Source organism: Rosa chinensis, chromosome 7 (assembly GCF_002994745.2).
Source record: "Rosa chinensis cultivar Old Blush chromosome 7, RchiOBHm-V2, whole genome shotgun sequence".
Classification (NCBI taxonomy): Eukaryota; Viridiplantae; Streptophyta; class Magnoliopsida; order Rosales; family Rosaceae; genus Rosa; species Rosa chinensis.
Window position 1 is genome coordinate 28,308,013 of NC_037094.1, and position 19,810 is coordinate 28,327,822.

At 36.7% G+C, this 19,810-nt stretch overlaps 1 protein-coding gene and 1 long non-coding RNA gene across 2 annotated transcripts; one reads left to right on the forward strand and one right to left on the reverse strand.

The window, feature by feature from the left end:
• Positions 1-5,843: 5,843 nt before the first annotated feature.
• Positions 5,844-6,920, forward strand: LOC112176030 (polyubiquitin). The gene has a single exon (XM_024313847.2). The coding sequence runs from the start codon at positions 5,935-5,937 to the stop codon at positions 6,397-6,399; it is 465 nt and encodes a 154-aa protein (XP_024169615.1). The 5' UTR covers positions 5,844-5,934; the 3' UTR covers positions 6,400-6,920.
• Positions 6,921-12,758: 5,838 nt separating this feature from the next.
• LOC112175888 lies at positions 12,759-13,875 on the reverse strand. Its single transcript, XR_002926694.2, has 4 exons — positions 13,783-13,875; positions 13,215-13,334; positions 12,992-13,131; positions 12,759-12,805 (listed from the first exon to the last, which is right to left on the reverse strand). It is a non-coding gene; the product is annotated as an uncharacterized LOC112175888 (long non-coding RNA).
• Positions 13,876-19,810: the final 5,935 nt, after the last annotated feature.

Sequence of the window (19,810 nt, forward strand, 5' to 3'; positions counted from 1 at the left end):
GTTTTCCTCAATTCCATTGCTAAATTAAGGAGTTCTAAAGTACAAGTATAGGAAACATAATGAAGCACATCACCCTTACCTTCCTTGCGGCTAAATCCCTCGCTTCTAGGTTTTCCTTCTCCAAAACTGTATTTCCTTTGTTTCCTGCAATTACAACGTGAAAACTATTTCAGGACTCACAACGTAGAAGCAAGGAAGAAGAATTAATGACTAAGTGGATATATGGACTGGAAAACCAACAAGAGTAATCGATTGATTCAATTCAAAGCCCATCAAAAGTTCAAAACAGAATAACACTCCCTGCCTGGCTTCTGTAATAACATCACTTCCCTTTGAGAATAACAGATTAACAAAATAACATCACTTCTCATAATTCATATAATCATATTTATAAACAGAACAATAGAATAAGCCAAGAACTGGGTTTAATCAGTTCTAGATTCAGAGCAATCAATCAAAACCAATCCTAGTAATCAAAACCCACCTAATAAACTGATCAAAATTTTGAATTAAAGACTGAGATATCGAGTGATGTGGAGAGAGAGATGAAGGTCGTCATTCGAGGAGAGACTGAGAGAAGAGATGTGTCGCTGCCCGTCATGCAACCGCCGTCGATCATCGATTGGTCAAGGAGATTAGGAGAGAAATCTGGGTGAGAGAGGACTGGGTTTCAGAAAGGATTGTGAGAGGTTGGATTTTTAGTTTTGAATCAAGGGGATTGAGAGAGGACTAGGCATCAGACTTTCCGTTTAAAGAATGAGAGACAAAGTCTCTTTATTCGTCATTTTGAATGTTGACCGTAAACTAAATGAAGCAAAATCGAAACTCAATCAAACAAAGACCTAACAACTACATCGAATTTGCAATAAAAAACCCCAAATCAATTTCCAGCAAAACCTTAAAATGGAACACTGAACCCAATCGAAACCCCTAAACTAAATGAAGCAAAATTCTTACCAATAACCCAATCGAAACCCCTAAACTAAATGAAGCAAAATTCTTACCAATAACCCAATCGAAAATATAATAGTCCAGCTTCTTCTAATCTCTTGAGTCGCTGGTGGAGAACTCCATTAAGCCGGACTTGAATGAAAACAGTAAGGATGTCGGGGTTGAAGGAGAGATTAGTTTTGGGTAAGGAGAGATTAGATTTGAGAGATGGTCGATTTTTGAGAGGTATAGATGGCTAAGTTTTCCTCCAGATGCTGTGAGGTACCGAGTTTCTGGTTGGTAAGAGAGTTTTAGACAGAGGTAATGTTTGTGGGAATGGAAAACACGAAGCTAGGTTTTGTGTTATGTCAAAAGAGACTTCAAATAAAAAAAGTCAAACTCACCTTATTCAAACAATAGAATTTATTAGCTCTGTTGTCTGAATAGTTTTACATTCACTAGTCACCGATAGGGTTTGGGCATTTGGGAGGGAAAAGACTTAATCTTGTTGGAGGGAAATCTAAACTTTCTGCTAAGAAAATTTTCATGTTTTCAGACGATATTTAAGTGTCGTCTGAGTCTGACCATATCTTCAAAATGAAACAAGCATGGTTTCTCATTGTATTCAGACAACATATTTAATTTATGTGTCGTCTGAGTTTAGTCTGAAACATTCAAACGACAGAAAATGACTATTCTGTCGTCTGAACTCTGTTGTCTGATAGCTTTTTTGGCATAGTGGTGGTGTGGCTACAAACCAAGCTTGAATCATTTCCATGTGTGGGGATGTAAGACAGAAGCAAGAGTGCATAGTGTTGATGCTGGGAAACTTGATTCTCAAACTTTGAGTTCTTATTTTATTGGTTATTATGACAAGTCCAAAGGCTACAGATTTTATTGTCCAAGAAGAGGGACTAGGATTGTTGAATGTCACAGAGCTATTTTCTTTGATGAGTTGGTTGATCAACAAGAAGGTGTGGATGATGAAATGGATGCAACAAGTTCAGTACATAGCAGGTTTGAAGATTGGTTCATATATCCTACTTACTGTGATGATGTTGAAAGCAATAATACTCTTCAAGTGGAATTACTTCCATTGCAAGAAATGCAAAATGATCAAGTCAACTTTGTGGGAAAATTCCAAGGTGAAAATGCAGAAGTTGCTCAAGTAAATGCAGAACCTGGAAATGCAGAAGCTGAAATTGCAGAACCAGTAGTTCTGAGAAGATCAGGGAGAGAAAGAAGGTCAACAATCCCTGATGACTATCATGTTTATCAAATAGATACAGAACCTGACATAGGAGCAGAAGATGATCCCACATCAGTTAAGCAGGCAATGCAATCTGTAAACAGTGTCAAATGGAGAGAAGCCATGGAGGATGAACTGCAAAGCATGTCAAAGAATGAAGTATGGTCTTTGGTCGATAAAGCTGATGCATGTAAACCTATAGGCTGCAAATGGGTTTTCAAGACCAAAAGAGATGCAGATGGGAAAGTTGAAAGGTTCAAGGCTAGACTAGTTGCTAAAGGTTACAACCAGAAAGAGGGAGTTGACTACAATGAAACCTTCTCACCAGTTTCCACAAAAGATGCATTCAGAGTGCTTATGGCCTTGGTACCACATGTCAACTTGGAGCTGCACCAAATGGATGTAAAGACAGCATTCTTGAATGGAGATTTGAGTGAGGAAATCTACATGTTGCAGCCAGAAGGTTTTGTGGAAGATGAAAACAAAATTTGCAAGCTCAAAAAGTCAATATATGGACTCAAGCAAGCCTCAAGGCAGTGGTATCTGAAATTTGACAAGGTGATTGCTGATTTTGGTTTTCTGGAAAACAAGCTTGATGAATGTGTTTATATGAAGACCAGTGGGAGCAATTTTGTTTTTTTGATATTGTATGTGGATGATATTCTGCTAGCCAGTAGCAAAGTGTGTTTGTTGAAAGAGACAAAAACTTTTCTTTCAAAGCAATTTGATATGAAAGACATGGGGGAGGCATATTATGTACTTGGAATTGAAATTACAAGGGACAGAAAGCAAGGTGCATTGGGACTGTCCCAAAAGAACTACGTAGATAAAGTGCTCCAAAGATTTGGGATGCAAGATTGCAGGCAAGGAGAAACACCAATATCTAAAGGAGATAGATTGCACAAAGGGCAATGTCCAAGTAACATTCTGCAGAAGAGGAGTAGGGAAAATGTACCGTATGCAAGCCTGGTTGGAAGTTTAATGTATGCTCAAGTATGTACAAGACCTGACATATCCTTTGCTATAAACATGCTATCAAGATACCAAGCAATTCCAGGATATGAGCATTGGGTTGCAGGTAAGAAGGTTTTAAGGTATTTAAAGAAAACCAGGGATCATATGCTGGTTTACAAGAAAATTGAAGATCAAGATTTTGAGATAAAAACATATGCAGATGCTTCATACAAGTCTGATATGGATGATTTAAAATCCACTTCAGGCTATGTTTTTCTTTTGGCTGGAGGTGCAATTTCATGGAAGACTGCCAAGCAAAGTTTAACAGCAACTTCAACATTCCAAGCAGAATATATAGCTATTTTTGAAGCAACTGGTCATGCACTGTGGTTAAGGAATTTTGTATCTCAATTGAAACTAGTGGAGTCTATTGAGAGACCTATGATCATCTATTGTGACAATGCATCTGTAGTGTTCTTCTCAAAGAACAATAAAAGATCGTCTGGATCTAAGAACATAGATGTGAAGTATTTTGCTGTTAGAGAAAGTGTGAGAGATGGTGAAATAGAAGTGGTCAAAATTAGAACAAAGGATCAACTAGCAGATCCTTTAACAAAGTCATTACCTGTGTCTGTTTTCATTGAGCACATCAAAACTATGGGAGTTTTGGGAAGTTTGGATGCTGATGTGAACTGACCACATTGTACTTGATACCATGTGTTCTGGTTTTTATTCATTGAGAATGAGTAAAACATTGTAGTTCATTTACATTAATGAATTTAATGTATTATTTGCTGCAAAATAAAGTTGTACAATTATAGATGTTGTTAATGTAATGGCATATTTGCAGACAAATGTTTTAGTACGAAATTAATTCAGTCTTCAATGCATGTATATTGAAATTTTGGTAGGACTATATATATATATATGCTTAATTGCAGATGATTGCTCAAGTTTAAGCATTTATTCGCTATTGTACTTTGAGGTAATTCATGTGGTTTTTACTTGCTGCAGTGTGGCTTTGGAAAGCTGGTGACTTACTAATTCACCAAGACTTTGGTTCGTTACAGTTTAAGTATAACTGACAGAATTTTGAGAACAGATTTGTGATGTGAATTGGATTCAAGTGCACACTCTAGGATGCTATGTCATATATGTATATCTAAGTCTTAAACAATGTCTAGTTCAGTGGGAGATTGTTAGATGTCTTAAGAACAAGACATTGTATTAAGCTGGACATAGACATATATATGTTACTGGTATGAAATTCAATTATCAAATTGAGGTTGCAGACTTAATTAAATCATGTTAGTCCACCTCATTAATCTGTTTTGATTTCAAATTCAAATGAGTACAGTTATTAGGATAAATCTGATTAGGACAAGTTTGAAATTGCAGTTGAAATGGCATGACAGTTTCTTGATGGAAGAAACTGCCATGCATGGTTATTAAACTCTATATAATCAGGTTTTGGTCCCTGCTGATACACGCCCTTTTTCTCATTCATAAAATAGTCCCATCTACTTGTAGAGAATCATAAAGGTGTAATCAGGAGAAGATCAAGATGAATGAATCAAGTTCTTCAAGTAAGTATGCAGGTCTTCTAGTTTTAACACTTTCTGGAAATTCTGGGATTGATGATACTGTATGTATCCTTGCTCTATTTGCACAGAATGTCTAATTACATGTATTCATTATGAATGCAGATTTGTGTTTGTTTAATGTATAGTTCTAACAATATGCCGGTATATATAGATGACCGGGTATGTGGAAAATCATCTGCTACATGAAATGATTTACCAAGAGGCCCAAGGAGATTTCACATGGTAATGATACTGTTTCATTGTGTACAAACATGATTCCCTACCTCCTAGAAAAGGACTGCCAGTTTCAAAAATCATTTGAGAGATAAGCCTGGGTTATATTGTGCCAAGAGAAAGCATGAGTTGTTAAGACTTCATCATCTGCAACATGAAATGAGTGCTGAAGATGGCAGTAGAGGGGACATTATTAGGGGTGAGAAATCAAGAAATCACATGGTTTTGTCTTGCGGGGATCTTTTTGCAGAAACATCCATCCCTGCCTCCTTTACATGACAACAAACTAATTAACAGACAGAAATTGCTCGTGTTATAAAGGATGCTATGCAGCCTAACTGGGATCACCAAGCCAGCCGAGCGTTTATGTTCTCTAGTTTAAAGTGGAGGCTGAATCGACGACCAAAATGATTCTTTATTCCTGAGCGTCTTTTTTTGTATTGAGCGTCTTTTTTGTGATTCTTTTTCCTTTTAAAATAGTGGCATTGATCCTGAATTACATGCTTTCGATCTCAAATTTTTTTACACTAATTAGTGGTGCAATCATGGTAACAAAAACCCCTGGAAAAATTGTGATTACGCAGTTTGGTAATTAAGGAATGTGTTTACGTCTCCCTTCTTATAGTGTTTGAGTAATTGACTTATAACAATTAGGTCTGACTTACGCAATGTAAGTCGAACTTAGGACCATCCGCCACTAATACTGCTAGCTATTTGAAGGAAAAAATAAAAACAAACAAATAAAGAAGAAAAACAAAAAACAAAACAATTTGGCAAAATAATGGGTTAGCAGTCTAGAATGTTCGGCACCCTTCGATTCTATTCCTTTGTTGATACAAATTCGGAAATTCCCCCCTTTTCTGAGGATTAGAATTGGATTTGGATTTGGACTTTGAGCCGGCTATCTCCCCTATATAACTCGACCTCCTCTTCTCTTTACACCACAAATTTTCTGAATCGCTTTTCAATTTCAAAATCCCAATCATGCAGATATTCGTGAAAACCCTAACCGGCAAGACCATCACCCTCGAGGTCGAGAGCTCCGACACCATCGACAACGTCAAGGCCAAGATCCAAGACAAGGAGGGCATCCCTCCTGATCAGCAGAGGCTCATCTTCGCCGGAAAGCAGCTCGAGGACGGCCGTACCCTCGCCGACTACAACATCCAGAAGGAATCGACTCTTCATCTTGTGCTCAGGCTTCGTGGGGGTATGCAGGTTTTTGTGAAGACTTTGACAGGCAAGACAATCACTCTGGAGGTTGAGAGCTCCGATACCATTGACAATGTCAAAGCAAAGATTCAAGACAAAGAAGGAATCCCACCGGACCAGCAGAGGTTGATCTTTGCCGGAAAGCAACTGGAGGATGGCCGCACTTTGGCTGATTATAACATTCAGAAGGAGTCTACACTCCACCTTGTCCTTCGACTCCGTGGTGGTGATATTTGAGAAAGTTTCTTGGTGTTTCTGATAGGGTTTATTTTGTTTCGTTTAGATATGCTGGATGGTAGTGGTGTACTGATTCACAGTTTGGAATTGTTTCGTTTTAGGGTGTCTTTGGTTCCTTCTATGTTGTTTTTTAAATTGTCAAGAGTCAGTCTTGAGTTTAGTTTCTTTTACTTGTTAATAATATTTTCGTTTTAGTTATATGGATATTGGTGTTGGTTTGGATCTCATTGTCTTTGTGGATAAGGTGTATAAGACACTAGATCATGTTCTTTCCTGTAGAGTCCTTGTTATTACTCCACTCCCAACAGCAGGTGATTTTGATAGCTACCTTAGTTTCTAGAATGCTGGCTTCGGGCTTCTGTTGTCACTTACATTGTTTTGTATCCATTCTATTGTTAGGCTTGGTAATTTTAAGTTAGCCTTTTACTAAAGGCTGTTGGATTTTCAGATACAGTCCGATATGATGCTAGCTATGCTCTTTTGCATTCCATGATTAACGCAGTTTTATTTGTTTGAGTAATGTAGAGACGAGGTATTCTTTTATTCGAGTTTTTGTTTGTGCTTTACTGTATCAGGAAGTTAATGCTACTTAGCTTCACGAATTCAATTCTAATGTTCTGTTTTCTTCAGATTATGGACATGTAGACATGCCGTAATTTATCTTTCGCGTTTCTATATATCATATCATTTTGTCTATATTTTAATGTGGTATATATGGACATGTTTTTACTTTGAGAACCTTGAAGTGGTGCCTACAGCATACTCAGATGATAGGTGTAATGTTAGACAAAATAGTTACTTTAGCTGTAGAAAATTTTAGCCACTTTTCTGTGGTAACAACGGTGTTGCTTGATTTTAAAAAAAATCAAAAGGAAAAGAATACGGGGATTTGTTGGATTTGGATATGAGAAGTGTTTGTGAATTTGTGAGAGATGAGGGTGACAATGACTCCATATTTATAGACAGTTTGAAATGAAATCATCAAATTAGATATAACACGTGGCAGATAAAATATAAACCGTAATTTGAACAGCCACTTAGAGTTTGACAAGTGATGACAAAATCACATTCAAATTCAAAATAAGAAATTATATCTATACACGTGGCCAAAATATCTTGTCAATAATTTCATTGTTTGTCATATATGCCGAAATCACACCACAAAAAAAAATATATATGAAATAATTTTTAAATATTTATGATAAAAATAGAAAATGTGAAATTTTACCTTATTTAATTAAATTAACACATTTTTAATATAATATTTATAAACATTATTCTCATATTATATTTTAATCAAGAATAGTGAAAATAACACCTCATAGTTGGAGATGAGAATTATGTGCTATGAATATTGCAAGAATAAGGTGCTAAAATGAGGATAGCACCGCCAAATAAGACTTCATGTGGTTGGAGTTGCCCTAAGGCATACCACCGATTTATTTGATATACAATTAATGACCAAATGAAAATCTCCATAAAAACTATGTCAAAGAGATGGTTGAATATTTTTCTATTGCATTCTACATATTTTTTGCATGATCATCAATGTCGACATACTTTACGTACAGTTTCTTTTAATTGTCTAAAACAAATAGATTTTCAGTCCAAATTTTTTAATATGTCAATTAGTTGAAATTAATTAGACGGTTGCATGTCTAGTGCATATGCGTATATTTTTCAAGAACACTGGTTGAAAAATATCAATCGAAGTTTAATTTCCTTGTCTAGTGAAGGGACGTGCCCAACTGACCCTACCAACTGTCCTCTTAAATGAAGCTGGGTGTATCCTCTAACTTAGAGGAAGGAAGGCCCAAGAGGACAACTCAAGGACAACCTCCTGCTTATTTGCATGATTATGTTAGGAAATAATCATTCTAGTTTAATTATGATTCTTTGCTTTAAAGACGTTAGGTATCGAACATTTAATTCCCATATATTTTATTATTTCTTTCCAGAATAGGATAGGTTTTCGTTGCTAGTTTTGTTGCTATTTGTAAGACTTTGGGTTATTGAGGTGTATGATATAAGAAAACGTGGTTTTGGCTTCAATTACGTGTGATGAGTTCATTAATCATCTTGTCAAGGCCGGCCCTGAAGGCAGGCGGCAGCCGTCTTAGGTCACTGGTTTCCGGGGACCTCGGAGGTTTAATTCTATATATATGCTATGTAGAGTATATATATTTTATTTACTATAAAATATATAGAGTGACATGTCACTCCAGCGGCGGAGTTGTTGGATTGTGTTTAAACCAATCAAGGTTCGAGCCTTGTATTCCATCTTTGCTTCTTTTTAGTTTTTTTTCCTTCTCCTTTTCCCCTTTTTGCTTCTTTTTTTTAGTTTTCTTCTTTTTCCTTTTCCATATAAAAACAGACAATTATTTCATTTTGTTTTCCTTTTTCATATCAATAACTAATTCATTTCCTTCTCTATATAAAAATTTTGACCAAAAATTCTATATATTTATTATGTTTAACTATTTTTGAATTTTATTTATGAATAGAAATTCATATATTTTTGTTTTGTTATTAATTCTTCACAGGATTTTGTACTTTTTTTGGCGCTGTGTGCGTTTGTGTGTGTGTGTATGTGTGTGAGAGGCCACATTTTATTTCTTCACCTCAGGCCATTAGAATCTCAGGACCGACCCTGCATCTTGTTTCTGGGGTCAAGTGGTAGAGTTAGAGACATGTGTCTAACTTAATTTCCCATTAATCTGGTATCAAAGCTTAGGCAAGAGTTTGGTGGATTCTATGTCTCAGGTTGGGCGAAGAAGGGGAGGTTTCCGAATGGAGGGTCGCAACATCAACAACGACATGGCTGAAATCAAAAGGATGCTTCAACAACTTGCAGTACGTGTCGATGGCATCGAACCTTGACGACGGGGACGTAAGAGTTCCATCAGGGAGAGAAACGTTACCACCTATCATCAACGTGTTGATCGATCGAAACTTAATTTCCACCAAGATAGTGATGGTTCCGACGAGGAGGTATGCGTTTGCCCTATTCATAATTGTGCTCCGATGTGTGAGTAGAATGAAGAGGGACATAGTGCTTTCAACTATTCTAGTTGTAAGTTTACTCTTTAATTTTTCATTTGTTGAGAAAGTATTTTTATAAAAAGAAAAAAATAGTTACATGAGTTTCGATAAACCACTGAAGTATGATTGTTATGAAGATTCTCAAGTTTGTGATCATGATGTGAAGGACCAACGGAAAAATGATTGTGTTCCAATTGTTAGAAGTTGTGATGAGTCTCTATTAAAAATAGCAAAGAACTTGACATTGGAAAACAACTTGAAGAAGAAGATGAAAATTTGTTTGTATATGTTTACCACTGCCTCTGTTAGTTCTCTTCATGAAGCGATTGATCCAAAATTGAATGCTTATTTGGTGCCTTCACTCATGGAAAGATGATGTTGTATATATTTTAAAAGAGAACTCAAATAGAATGGAGGAATCTTGGAGAGCCACTACTACAAAAATTGAATCAGACGACGGCTAAAAACCGTCGTCTGATATGGAGGCAAAGCGTCGTCTATCGAGGCGCCGTCTGATGAAGATCAATTGTAGGGAACCGTCGTGTGAAGGGCTCGGCAGCATGGCGTGCAGCATGTCGGCAGCCTGTCGACAGCATTAGCTATTGCGTGACTATTCTTCAAACGACGGGCGACTTTAGAAACTGTTGTGTGAAAGCAATTCAGAGGTCGCTTTATTTTATGCCCGTTGTGTGACTTTCATTCAGACGACAGTTTTTCAAAGTATCCATTATCTATTTTACATTCAGACGACAGTTTTTATTTTTGGGTCATTGTGACTATTGTGCACATACGACAATTTTTTTGTGGTTATTGTTGTCCTAATAGAATGATTCAACGCATTATATTTGCTGGATGTGGAATCAAAAAAGACCAAATTAATTGATCAATATATATATATATAGAAGAAATTGTTATAATTCACATCATGCACCAAAATGAATTGTGCAAAGTTAATCTTTTATCCCCAAAAGGAGTACATCTAATAGTACTCTCCTAGCAAAATACATCTAGAAATTTACTTGTGTCTAGCTTTGCAAGCTTTGCTTCCCTCATGGCCTCATTGGAGTCTATCTTTGGAAGTTTCCAAGCACTAACTCTGTAGGATTGCGAGTAATACCCTGATCCTTTGAGATATCCATAACCCAACGTCTTTAAGTTGCTTGTTTCTTGAAGCATCTTGTTGGTTCATGGATTAGTGGATTACAAGCTCTCTAAAAGAAGATCATGTCCTGCTCCCTCAACAATCACAATAACCATATGTCCATTTTCTGAGTCGTTTTTCAATGAACTCAAAAAGTCCACCTCGTCCTTTTAGGAAAGAAAGGGGGAATCTGGAATCAAACAATAGCCCACATCGCGACTGGCAAGTGTAGCATACATAGCTATGAAACTTGCAACATGAATATGTAGGTGCTATGTACAACTGCAAGCAGTCAACAACAAAATCAGCATGACAGAACCAAATTCATTTAGCATCTAATGTTGTACAAAAATATATTGATGAAGCTGCATACGTACTCTAGTTGATAATCCACAAGTTAACAACATATGAGGTTGATATGATTGTCAATTCAATGACATTAAAGTAGCAACCGTGTATTTATAACTAAAGATGTACATGCCACAACAATTGAAAGACCAAAGAGACATAAAATTACCATTGCATTTGAAGGAAGTACAAGACCTCCGTGTTTTAGCCAGCGATCTATGGTTGTAATGACACTTCCAACCACACTGTTGAAAAGTAAGCATGTCAACAAAATAATTTCGAACCATATATGCCCATGTATATATTCAGAGGCACAGTTATAAACTAGCAGTAATTATACAATCCAATAACCAACATTTTAAGAATATAATATACAAAATTTTTGATAGCTACCTCATATAGAAGCATGTATCCCATCCACTCTGAAATTATAACATCAAAATAGGCTGAAACTGTCTTGCCTTGAAACTCATTTTATAATGTGATGAAACAAAAATGGAATGACAATATAACAGTACAGAACCTATTACAGGTTACCACTCATCGATGGTTATTCCAGATGTTCATAAATCATAACATAATTCAAGAGAGAAACAACAGTATTAGTTTACTTGATCAAAAAAAGAAAATAAGAAAATGTTTAGTAATATAATCAGGGGCTTCTAGCCATGTACCTTCAGGACACCTTTCGCAAGGTAATCCGATCTATCCTCTCTCAACCAGCATCTAGTAATACATATATCGTTCCTAAACCCTGATTCTCCACCTAAGTACTGGTTGATTCATGAACAACAATCAGTAAGCACAAAATAATATGAAGGATGGTCCTTTCAAATTCTGTAAATCAGAACATTACCACTGCATAGATTTAAACTTTTTACCTGTACTAGTAACAACTACTGAGGCATCTACCTTCATGGACTTCATCTCATCCAAAGTGGCAAGCGTATCCATCCCCCTTTTTGAATCCAAGCATATGTTCTCCAAAGATTTCATGGCATCTCCCTCTTCTACTTCTCCTCATCCGCTTCCTGAAAACAAAACAGCATATACAATCGAGTCATCAAACAATGTACACAACAGCATAAAAAATCTGGAAACAAAAAACTCATTTAATAAGCACTACGCTTCCTTCCAATACCTCATCCTCATAACGCCAAGGTTCAAAATTTAGTGTAGCCCCGGCCTCCACCACATAGTCATGTGATAAACCCAATTCCAATAGATGATTTGCAGTACATAAAATCAAATACCAAGAGGGAGAGCCACTACTTTTCTTTCTTTCGTTCTTCCTCTCCCCCCATTTCTTTTTTCCTCTGAATCTCTTCTTTTTTCCCTTCTTTCCTGTTCTCTTCTTGCTTTTTCGTTTTTGTTCTTTTGTCTCCTCTCTTTTTCTTTTCGTCCGTAGAAAATAAATGGTTTTGCCCGTATGACATTATATTACAAGGAAGGGTGGATCTATTACATTATATTAGTTGATGTAAATAGAAATTACATTATATTACAAGGAAGGGTGGATCTATGTGAATTAAAGTTAGTTGCTAACTGGACACACCAGTGCAAAATTCAATTGTTTCTGAGCAATTGTTTCTCTCACATTCTAAATCCAAAGAAACGTAACTCTGACATGGATAGAGCATACAGTGGCTACCCTATGTAGTAATAATTATAAACTTTGTGTATAACACATTTCTAATTGAAATTAACAATTTGATCTAGCTTTTAATAAGTCACTACTGATAACACTCTAATGACTAAGAATGCATTATGCCTGTAACAAACACGTAAGGAGCATTACAAATAGGAAGTAACCACAGAAAGACAAATTCTTACCCGTATGACCAGTAAATGTATGCATGGAATCATCAGGCTCATCTGAAAACAACAAAAAAGGTACAATACCAAACAATCAAATTGACTCGAGAGCAAGCAAAAGAAAAATATCATAAATAAGGAATTGTATGCCAAACGATGATGTACCAACTGCTTAGTCGTCTGCACATAATGTATACATAGTTCCCCTAAAGATCAAAGTAATAGGTATGTAATGAGATGGAGTACCTCAGTTGCATCACGGCGAAGGGCCAGCATGCCTGCCTCCACACAAACTGCTTTTAGTTGTGCACCATTGAATCATCAGTAGAGCAAGCTAATTCTTCAAAATTGACGTCCGGGTGAACATTCATCTTCCTAGAGTGAATCTACAAAATTAATGCAACAAATTAAGTTAGATCCAGGTAAGAGCGAAATTCTCCCAAAACATAACCAATTGCAAAAGACAAACCTGCAGAATCCGAGCTCTTGCTTCTTCAGTGGGATGTGGAAACTCAATTTTACGATCCAATCGACCGGAACGCATAAGAGCAGGGTCAAGGATGTCAGCATGATTTGTCGCTGCTATCACCTGTAATTTTCAGACTAATTAGTCTAACTCAACCGAAAAGTGCCTGAGAATCTTCATCATTATCTATATTTCAAGTCTAAATGTTGAATACTTGCCAGATGCAGAACATATTGTTCTAATCTTTGTATAAAGTTATATTATATTGTATGACTAGTAATATAAATGCTAAATTTTTTATATGTAAACCTCCTATTCCTCTATATACTAAATAATTTCAACTTTTGAAGTTTTGACCCTATTTCTTAAATGACTACACTTTACAAAGGAAATTAAACTTTTGATGATAAAATCATATAAGTCACAAAATTGGAGGTCTACTATACTTTATAATCTGTGTGCAACCATGTGTCACAACAAAATAATAGCAAAAAAAAAAACTTCAAAATCTACAAAGTGTTCTCAAATAGTCATAGTTACAAGAGAAGTGAATATATGAAAACAAACAAACCTTGATCCGGTCATCACTACTAAAGCCATCAAGTTGATTAAGCAATTCAAGCATTGTACGCTGCACCTCCCTATCACCACTCACTTCACTGTAACCAATAATGAGAGAACAAATTCAATCAGGAAAGCTATTGACTTTAAAATTTTGACTCCATTAATACAGATATGAGTATGGGATACAAACAGTGAGCAAGTCAGCAGCCCATGCCTAATGTCAGAAACTTGCCTGTTTCTCTAGCCCTCCAATATCATTGTAATCTTCAGTTGGTTTCTCATCAACCTCCATAGCCCTCCAATATCAATGTTTGCCCCATTTTCCTCAGCTTCATCTTCTGGATTCATTTCTAATATCTGAAAACGTTACAAGTCAGAACCAGGTAATGTTAGAAGAACAACAAACTCATCATTTTAAAAAACAGGTTCAAAGCTCAAAGGTCTGCATATAGTCTATATATGCAACAAAAGAGTCATGAGTGAAATTACATATTCATATACTTATGACCCAAACAAGTTATATGATAGTTCAAAACATGTCTTTCAACAGCTTAAAATTAAATTGGTACAAGTCTGTCATAAGTTAAAACTTCAGCTAATGCATAGCTGGCACATTAATTAGCCTAACAAGGAAAATTGGACACTTCTTCATTTGCATCCCGGACATTCAGGACCATAATAACTGTGCTTACAGCAAGAAACACAGAGACTAAAAAACCTAAATCCCACAGAAAAAAGGAGCATACCTCAACAATGTTGCCGACCAAGTAGGGCAACTGCTTATTGAGATTAATCTTTTCCTGATTCTCCTTTATCTTTTCCTTGTATGAATCCAGCTCCAAGTTTGTTCTTTGCAATTCTTCCTTCAATCCCACAGCAAAAAGTCAAACAAATTCACTAAAAGAATCATAAAATCACAGAAGAAAAATACTACATGCTTATCCTTTAACAACCCAATAAATCCCAAAACAAAATTTCACAAACCCCCCAAATCCCAATAAATCCTATAGTTTGAAGTCAGTTCTCCATACAATTAAATTATAATACATCTAAAGTTGTTGATTACATTAAAAATGAAGAAATATATACCTGTATTTCCAAGCTGCTTTGTTATCTTAGAAAGGTTGGATCCTCCCACAATGCCCACTGTAACAACCTGAAATCCAACAAGGATATAATCATCCATTGAGACACTCACCACCCAACCCCTCATAAAAAAAAGAGCCCCTGCATATATGTAAACTTCCAGACAAATAAGTTATGTACCTTCTTGAGTTCTCGCATGAATCCTAACATTTGTGGAGTAACATCCTAGCATTCCAATGAAATGTATGAATTAGAGATGTTTTAAAGAGCATGTACATACATATGAGTACATCCATATTGAATCAGTAAATTATTGTTTAAGATCCCTACTTAAAAACAAAAGAGACTTAGAGGAAACTAAAACCAGAGATATCGTACCTTTCTGGGAGCAGTGAGAGTCCCATCAACATCAAACAAGGCAATCACTCCAGGCTTCGTAACCGCCATTTACAGTTTGCTACTTCTCCTGCACACCAAATTCAGAATAACACAATGCTCAAATTAAAGTCTAGATCTTTTGATCAAAGAATTGAGCTTCAGCTTGTCCAAAATGGACCCTTTGAATCGAACACTAGAATTTGACTTTGGAAAATAACATTATGCAATTATAAAGAACCAATGCCCAGAAAACTAAGCAATAAAATAGCAAACAAGTATCCACCCAGATGTTGAAATTAAATTGGGACGTTTACCTTTCGGGAGGCAATCAACTTTCACCGGTACCGCTGCGATGGGATTCTTCGTCACCTGTCACCGACTCGATCTTCTTGACCCGTTCATGGGGTCGAAGGAGCTCGAGCTTCTTGTTCTTCTGCTCATATATAGAGAGGCTGCCTTGGATTATGTAAGAGAAAGAGGACTCGAAGAATTGGAGAAGAGAGGGTTTCCAATCTAGGCTCTCTCCGGTCTGTTTTGAAGCGATAATGATGGGATGAATTCACCATCAATCCTATGAGGCGGAAACTGGTTTAGTTGTCGGGGAGAGGAGAGAGGAGAGAGGTCCAAGGTTTCAAAATGATGGATTTGGGGTCTAGGGTAGAAGATAGAGGGAAAGAGGAGAGAGGAGAGAGGTCTAGGTTTTAGATTTGATGGATTTCGACACCGTGTAGAACAGAGAGATATGGTTGAAGTGAGGAGGCACTGATAGTTCATAGTTGTGGGTTTTGGTTATCGGTCTGTGTCTGTGTCGAGAGAGAGAGAGAGAGTGAGGCACTGTCAAGAGATTGAGGAGCCGCGGGTATTTTTGTTATTGTTTTGCTCGAGTGTTAGGGCTTCAAGCCCGGCTATATCAATTTGGGCAAGATTCACACAACAGGATTTTATAAAAATGTGGTCTGAATGCAGCAATTTTAAATTTGGAATTTGTCTCCAATCAATTTGACTTCCCTCTTTAGGGAGGTAGAGAAAAATAGTGGTGGGAAATCTCCCTCCTTCAGCCAAACATATTGATCAGACCACAGTTTTATTATTTTTTGTCGTATGATTAATATATGTTGGGGGGAAAATTTGGGGTTTGAGATGGGGTTTGGCACTACTTACATGGTGGGAAACTTGCCGCTTAATTTTTTAAGCGTCACACAACGGTTTTGTCCTTAAACGCCTTCTGAACTAATTCATAAGTCCATATCAGACGACAGATTTGGTAAAAACGATGTCCGAAAAAATAAAAATTAATCAGACGACGGAAAAGTATGATGCGTCGTGTGAGAGGCGTCGTCTGATTCAATTTTTGTAGTAGTGAGCAATAGTTAATTCATTCCATTATAGGCAAATTTGCTCAATGAAAGATGGTCTCGTATATGGTAAGAAAAGAGACAAAGATGAATATGACAATAAAGACACAATCAAGTCAATATTGTGGAAAGATATTGACTGTAAATTTGTTGCTTTTGTTGGAGTTAATGCATTCATTATGCAGATTCCCAAAGATATTTAGTTATCCCTATCAATCAAATCAAGGAAGGTAAGAAAAATTTTGGGATTGCAAAGTTAATGTTGGAGAAAAAATTTATGGAGTTAAGATTGAGCATGTATTCCAAATATCTATTTGTGGATTCAATTGCAAGTTGATGGTTTAACAAAAGATCTGAAGCAATGGAAGACTTTGTCAGGATTTTCTTCATCCAATGACTCGAATTCGAGGCCGAAGTCTTTCCAACCAGGGGAGTCTGATGCAGAAGCATATGGGCCAACATCAAATGCATTATTTTTTTATTTAATGATATATTCATTATTTTTGATATTTTATTATTTATATACTTTTAGAGGGATTCAAATTTGCTCACCATCTTCAATTTTGTAGTGATATCACCACCCTATTATACCTTGCCACATCATATACAAATTAACTATGGTTAAATATAATAACTAAGCTCATTGATTGAATTTTTTTCTTTTTCAATTTTATTTAAGGGTTTTTGTCCATTTACCCCATTTCTAGGGATTTTTTTCCCACTAACCCCATGAAGTTTTTTTAATTCCCTCTTACCCAATACACTCTAAGGGAGTCTTCCCTAATACCCCATTAAGATTTTTTTATTTTTTTTAATACCATTTTACCCCTCACCTTTGTTACTTAGATAGATAGAGAGAGAATATGGAAGAGGAGAGAAACCATAGGAGACTTTGCCGGAGCCGGTCACCGATCGCCGGATTCCGGTCACCGGTCACCGGCTTCTGCCCACCTGAATTTGGTGAAAATCTCACTGGAAAGTTTTTTGCCTCCAATAGACATCTATTGCCCCCTAATAGACGTCTATTGCCCCCCAATAGACGACTATGAGCCATGTATTGCCCTCCAATAGATGACTATCAGCCATGTATTGCCCCCCCAATAGAAGCCTATTGCCCCCCAATAGGACTTTCAGTTGCCAGAATAGGAACTAATCTTCCTAAATTTAGACAAATAAAACTTTGATTACAGAAAAAAACAAGAAGATTACATCAATTCAAAATGTCTATTGCCCCCCAACTGACGTCTATTGCCCTCCAATAGACGCTTTAACATACGTCTATTGCCCCAATAGAACTTTTTTTTTTTACTTTTTTCTTTCCTCCCCGGCTTTCTGCCTCAATTTTACCAAAAAAAAAAAAAGATTTGGGCACCCAAACTCACAACACTACGGAAATAATGTACTCTCTGCTGTCTCATATCTTCTCTTCTCTCTCTCTGCGCAAATATTGAATTCTCCCAGTTCTTGCTTCAGTGCATCCACCTATTTAATTAATAAAGAGGACAAGATGAAATTCACTAGCTAGCCAGAGAGACGAGTTAAAATAAACAAGTGTATATAGATATCTGATTAAGCTTACTCGGCCTTAGGCCTTCATTTGGAATCCAAGTCAATAGCACAAAACAAAGAACTCACCTTGAATCAGGCCAGCGCCGGCACAATTGGCTATAGCCGACGGCAGTGTTCATTCCAACAGGTTGTGGTCCAGCGTCGAAGCTCGCCGGAACCCAACCGAAAAACTGACCCTAAACCCTAAATCTGTTGCTGGGGTAATTGAGATCATTTGTGCTCATTTTGGGGATTTGGGTCAAGGACCCTTTATTTAAATAAAATTTAGAGTCCTCTCTCTCTTTCTCTCAACTTTCTACACTTCTCTCTGTTTCTTTTTAATTGCTCTCTCTCTCTCTCTCTCACACACACACACACACACACACAAGTTTTCTACGATTATCTATGTTTCTTCTATTTAATTGCCATGGGTTACGTACCTGCATAATGGGTAGGGAAAGGAAGCTGAACATTTGAAGCCAATTAGCCAAATAATGCTCTGCAATACTAAAAGGGGGCAATCCACTCTCGCTCTCACCTACAACCACCACCAAGTCCCTAATTTTTTACCACAGGTTATTTATCATCTTTCCGGCCATATCCTTCAACATCTACTTTCTGAGTTCAATTTAATTGGCAGATGAGTCCGGCAGCTGCAGCCGGCGGTAGTTTTGGGGGGTGGGACAATTTTCTCAATCAGGACACGGTTGAAAATTTGGATCACACACTTTTCCATTTTGCAGTGGCGATGCTTCTCTTAGAGTTCTAGTGCTACCGGGTCGAAGTGGATTTTACTGAGTGATGAGAGATGAAGATGAATAGTAAAATATTAAAATAAATAAAATATTAAGTTTTTTGGTAAATACCCGAATCCTGATTGTTTTTAAGGAATTCACAGTTTTTGAGGCTAATTGGGTTCTGAGTGTGCCTGAAATGTTCATGAGGATTGAATTGAACTCCAGATAGACCAAAGTAGAAGATGATGATGAATGATGAATGATGGAGATGGGAGAAGACGAAAGGATTTAGGTTAGTTTGTTTAGCAAATTACCACTACCTACACTTTTAGTCCATAAATTACCATTAGCAGGCCTGTTTTTTTAAATTCCCATGCAGTACTGTTCATGGCCCATGCGGTCAGACTCCTTCACTTTTTGAATTATTTCTATTGGTAAGTAATTTACGAATTTGCCCTTGTGAGTTTGATAATGTGAATTAACACTGCTGAATGTCAGTAGCATTGTGAAGAAATAATATTTCTATATTCCATCTTTGTTTTTCTTAGAAACAACTCATTTATTTAATAATTCCAAAAACTATTTATAAATATTACAATATGAAACTTAAACAATATATCATTTATTTCTGGCTTTGCTGCTTGCACATACAAGTTGCATTGAATTTCACCTCTTCTCATGGTGAAGAAGTTTCTCCAGCAGGATTTCCTGGAGTACTGACCCTCAGTAGTATATTGACCCCCAATAGTATACTAGCCCCAGTAGTGTACTGATCCCCAGTAGTATATTGACCCCCAGTAGTATACTAGCTCATTCATCATTTTTCTGATCAATGAGCACAATTGGAGCCTTCTTTTACTATCTTATAAACGCAATGACAATTACATGATTAATCGAGGCACTTTATGTCAAAGTTGGATGCAAGAAAAGA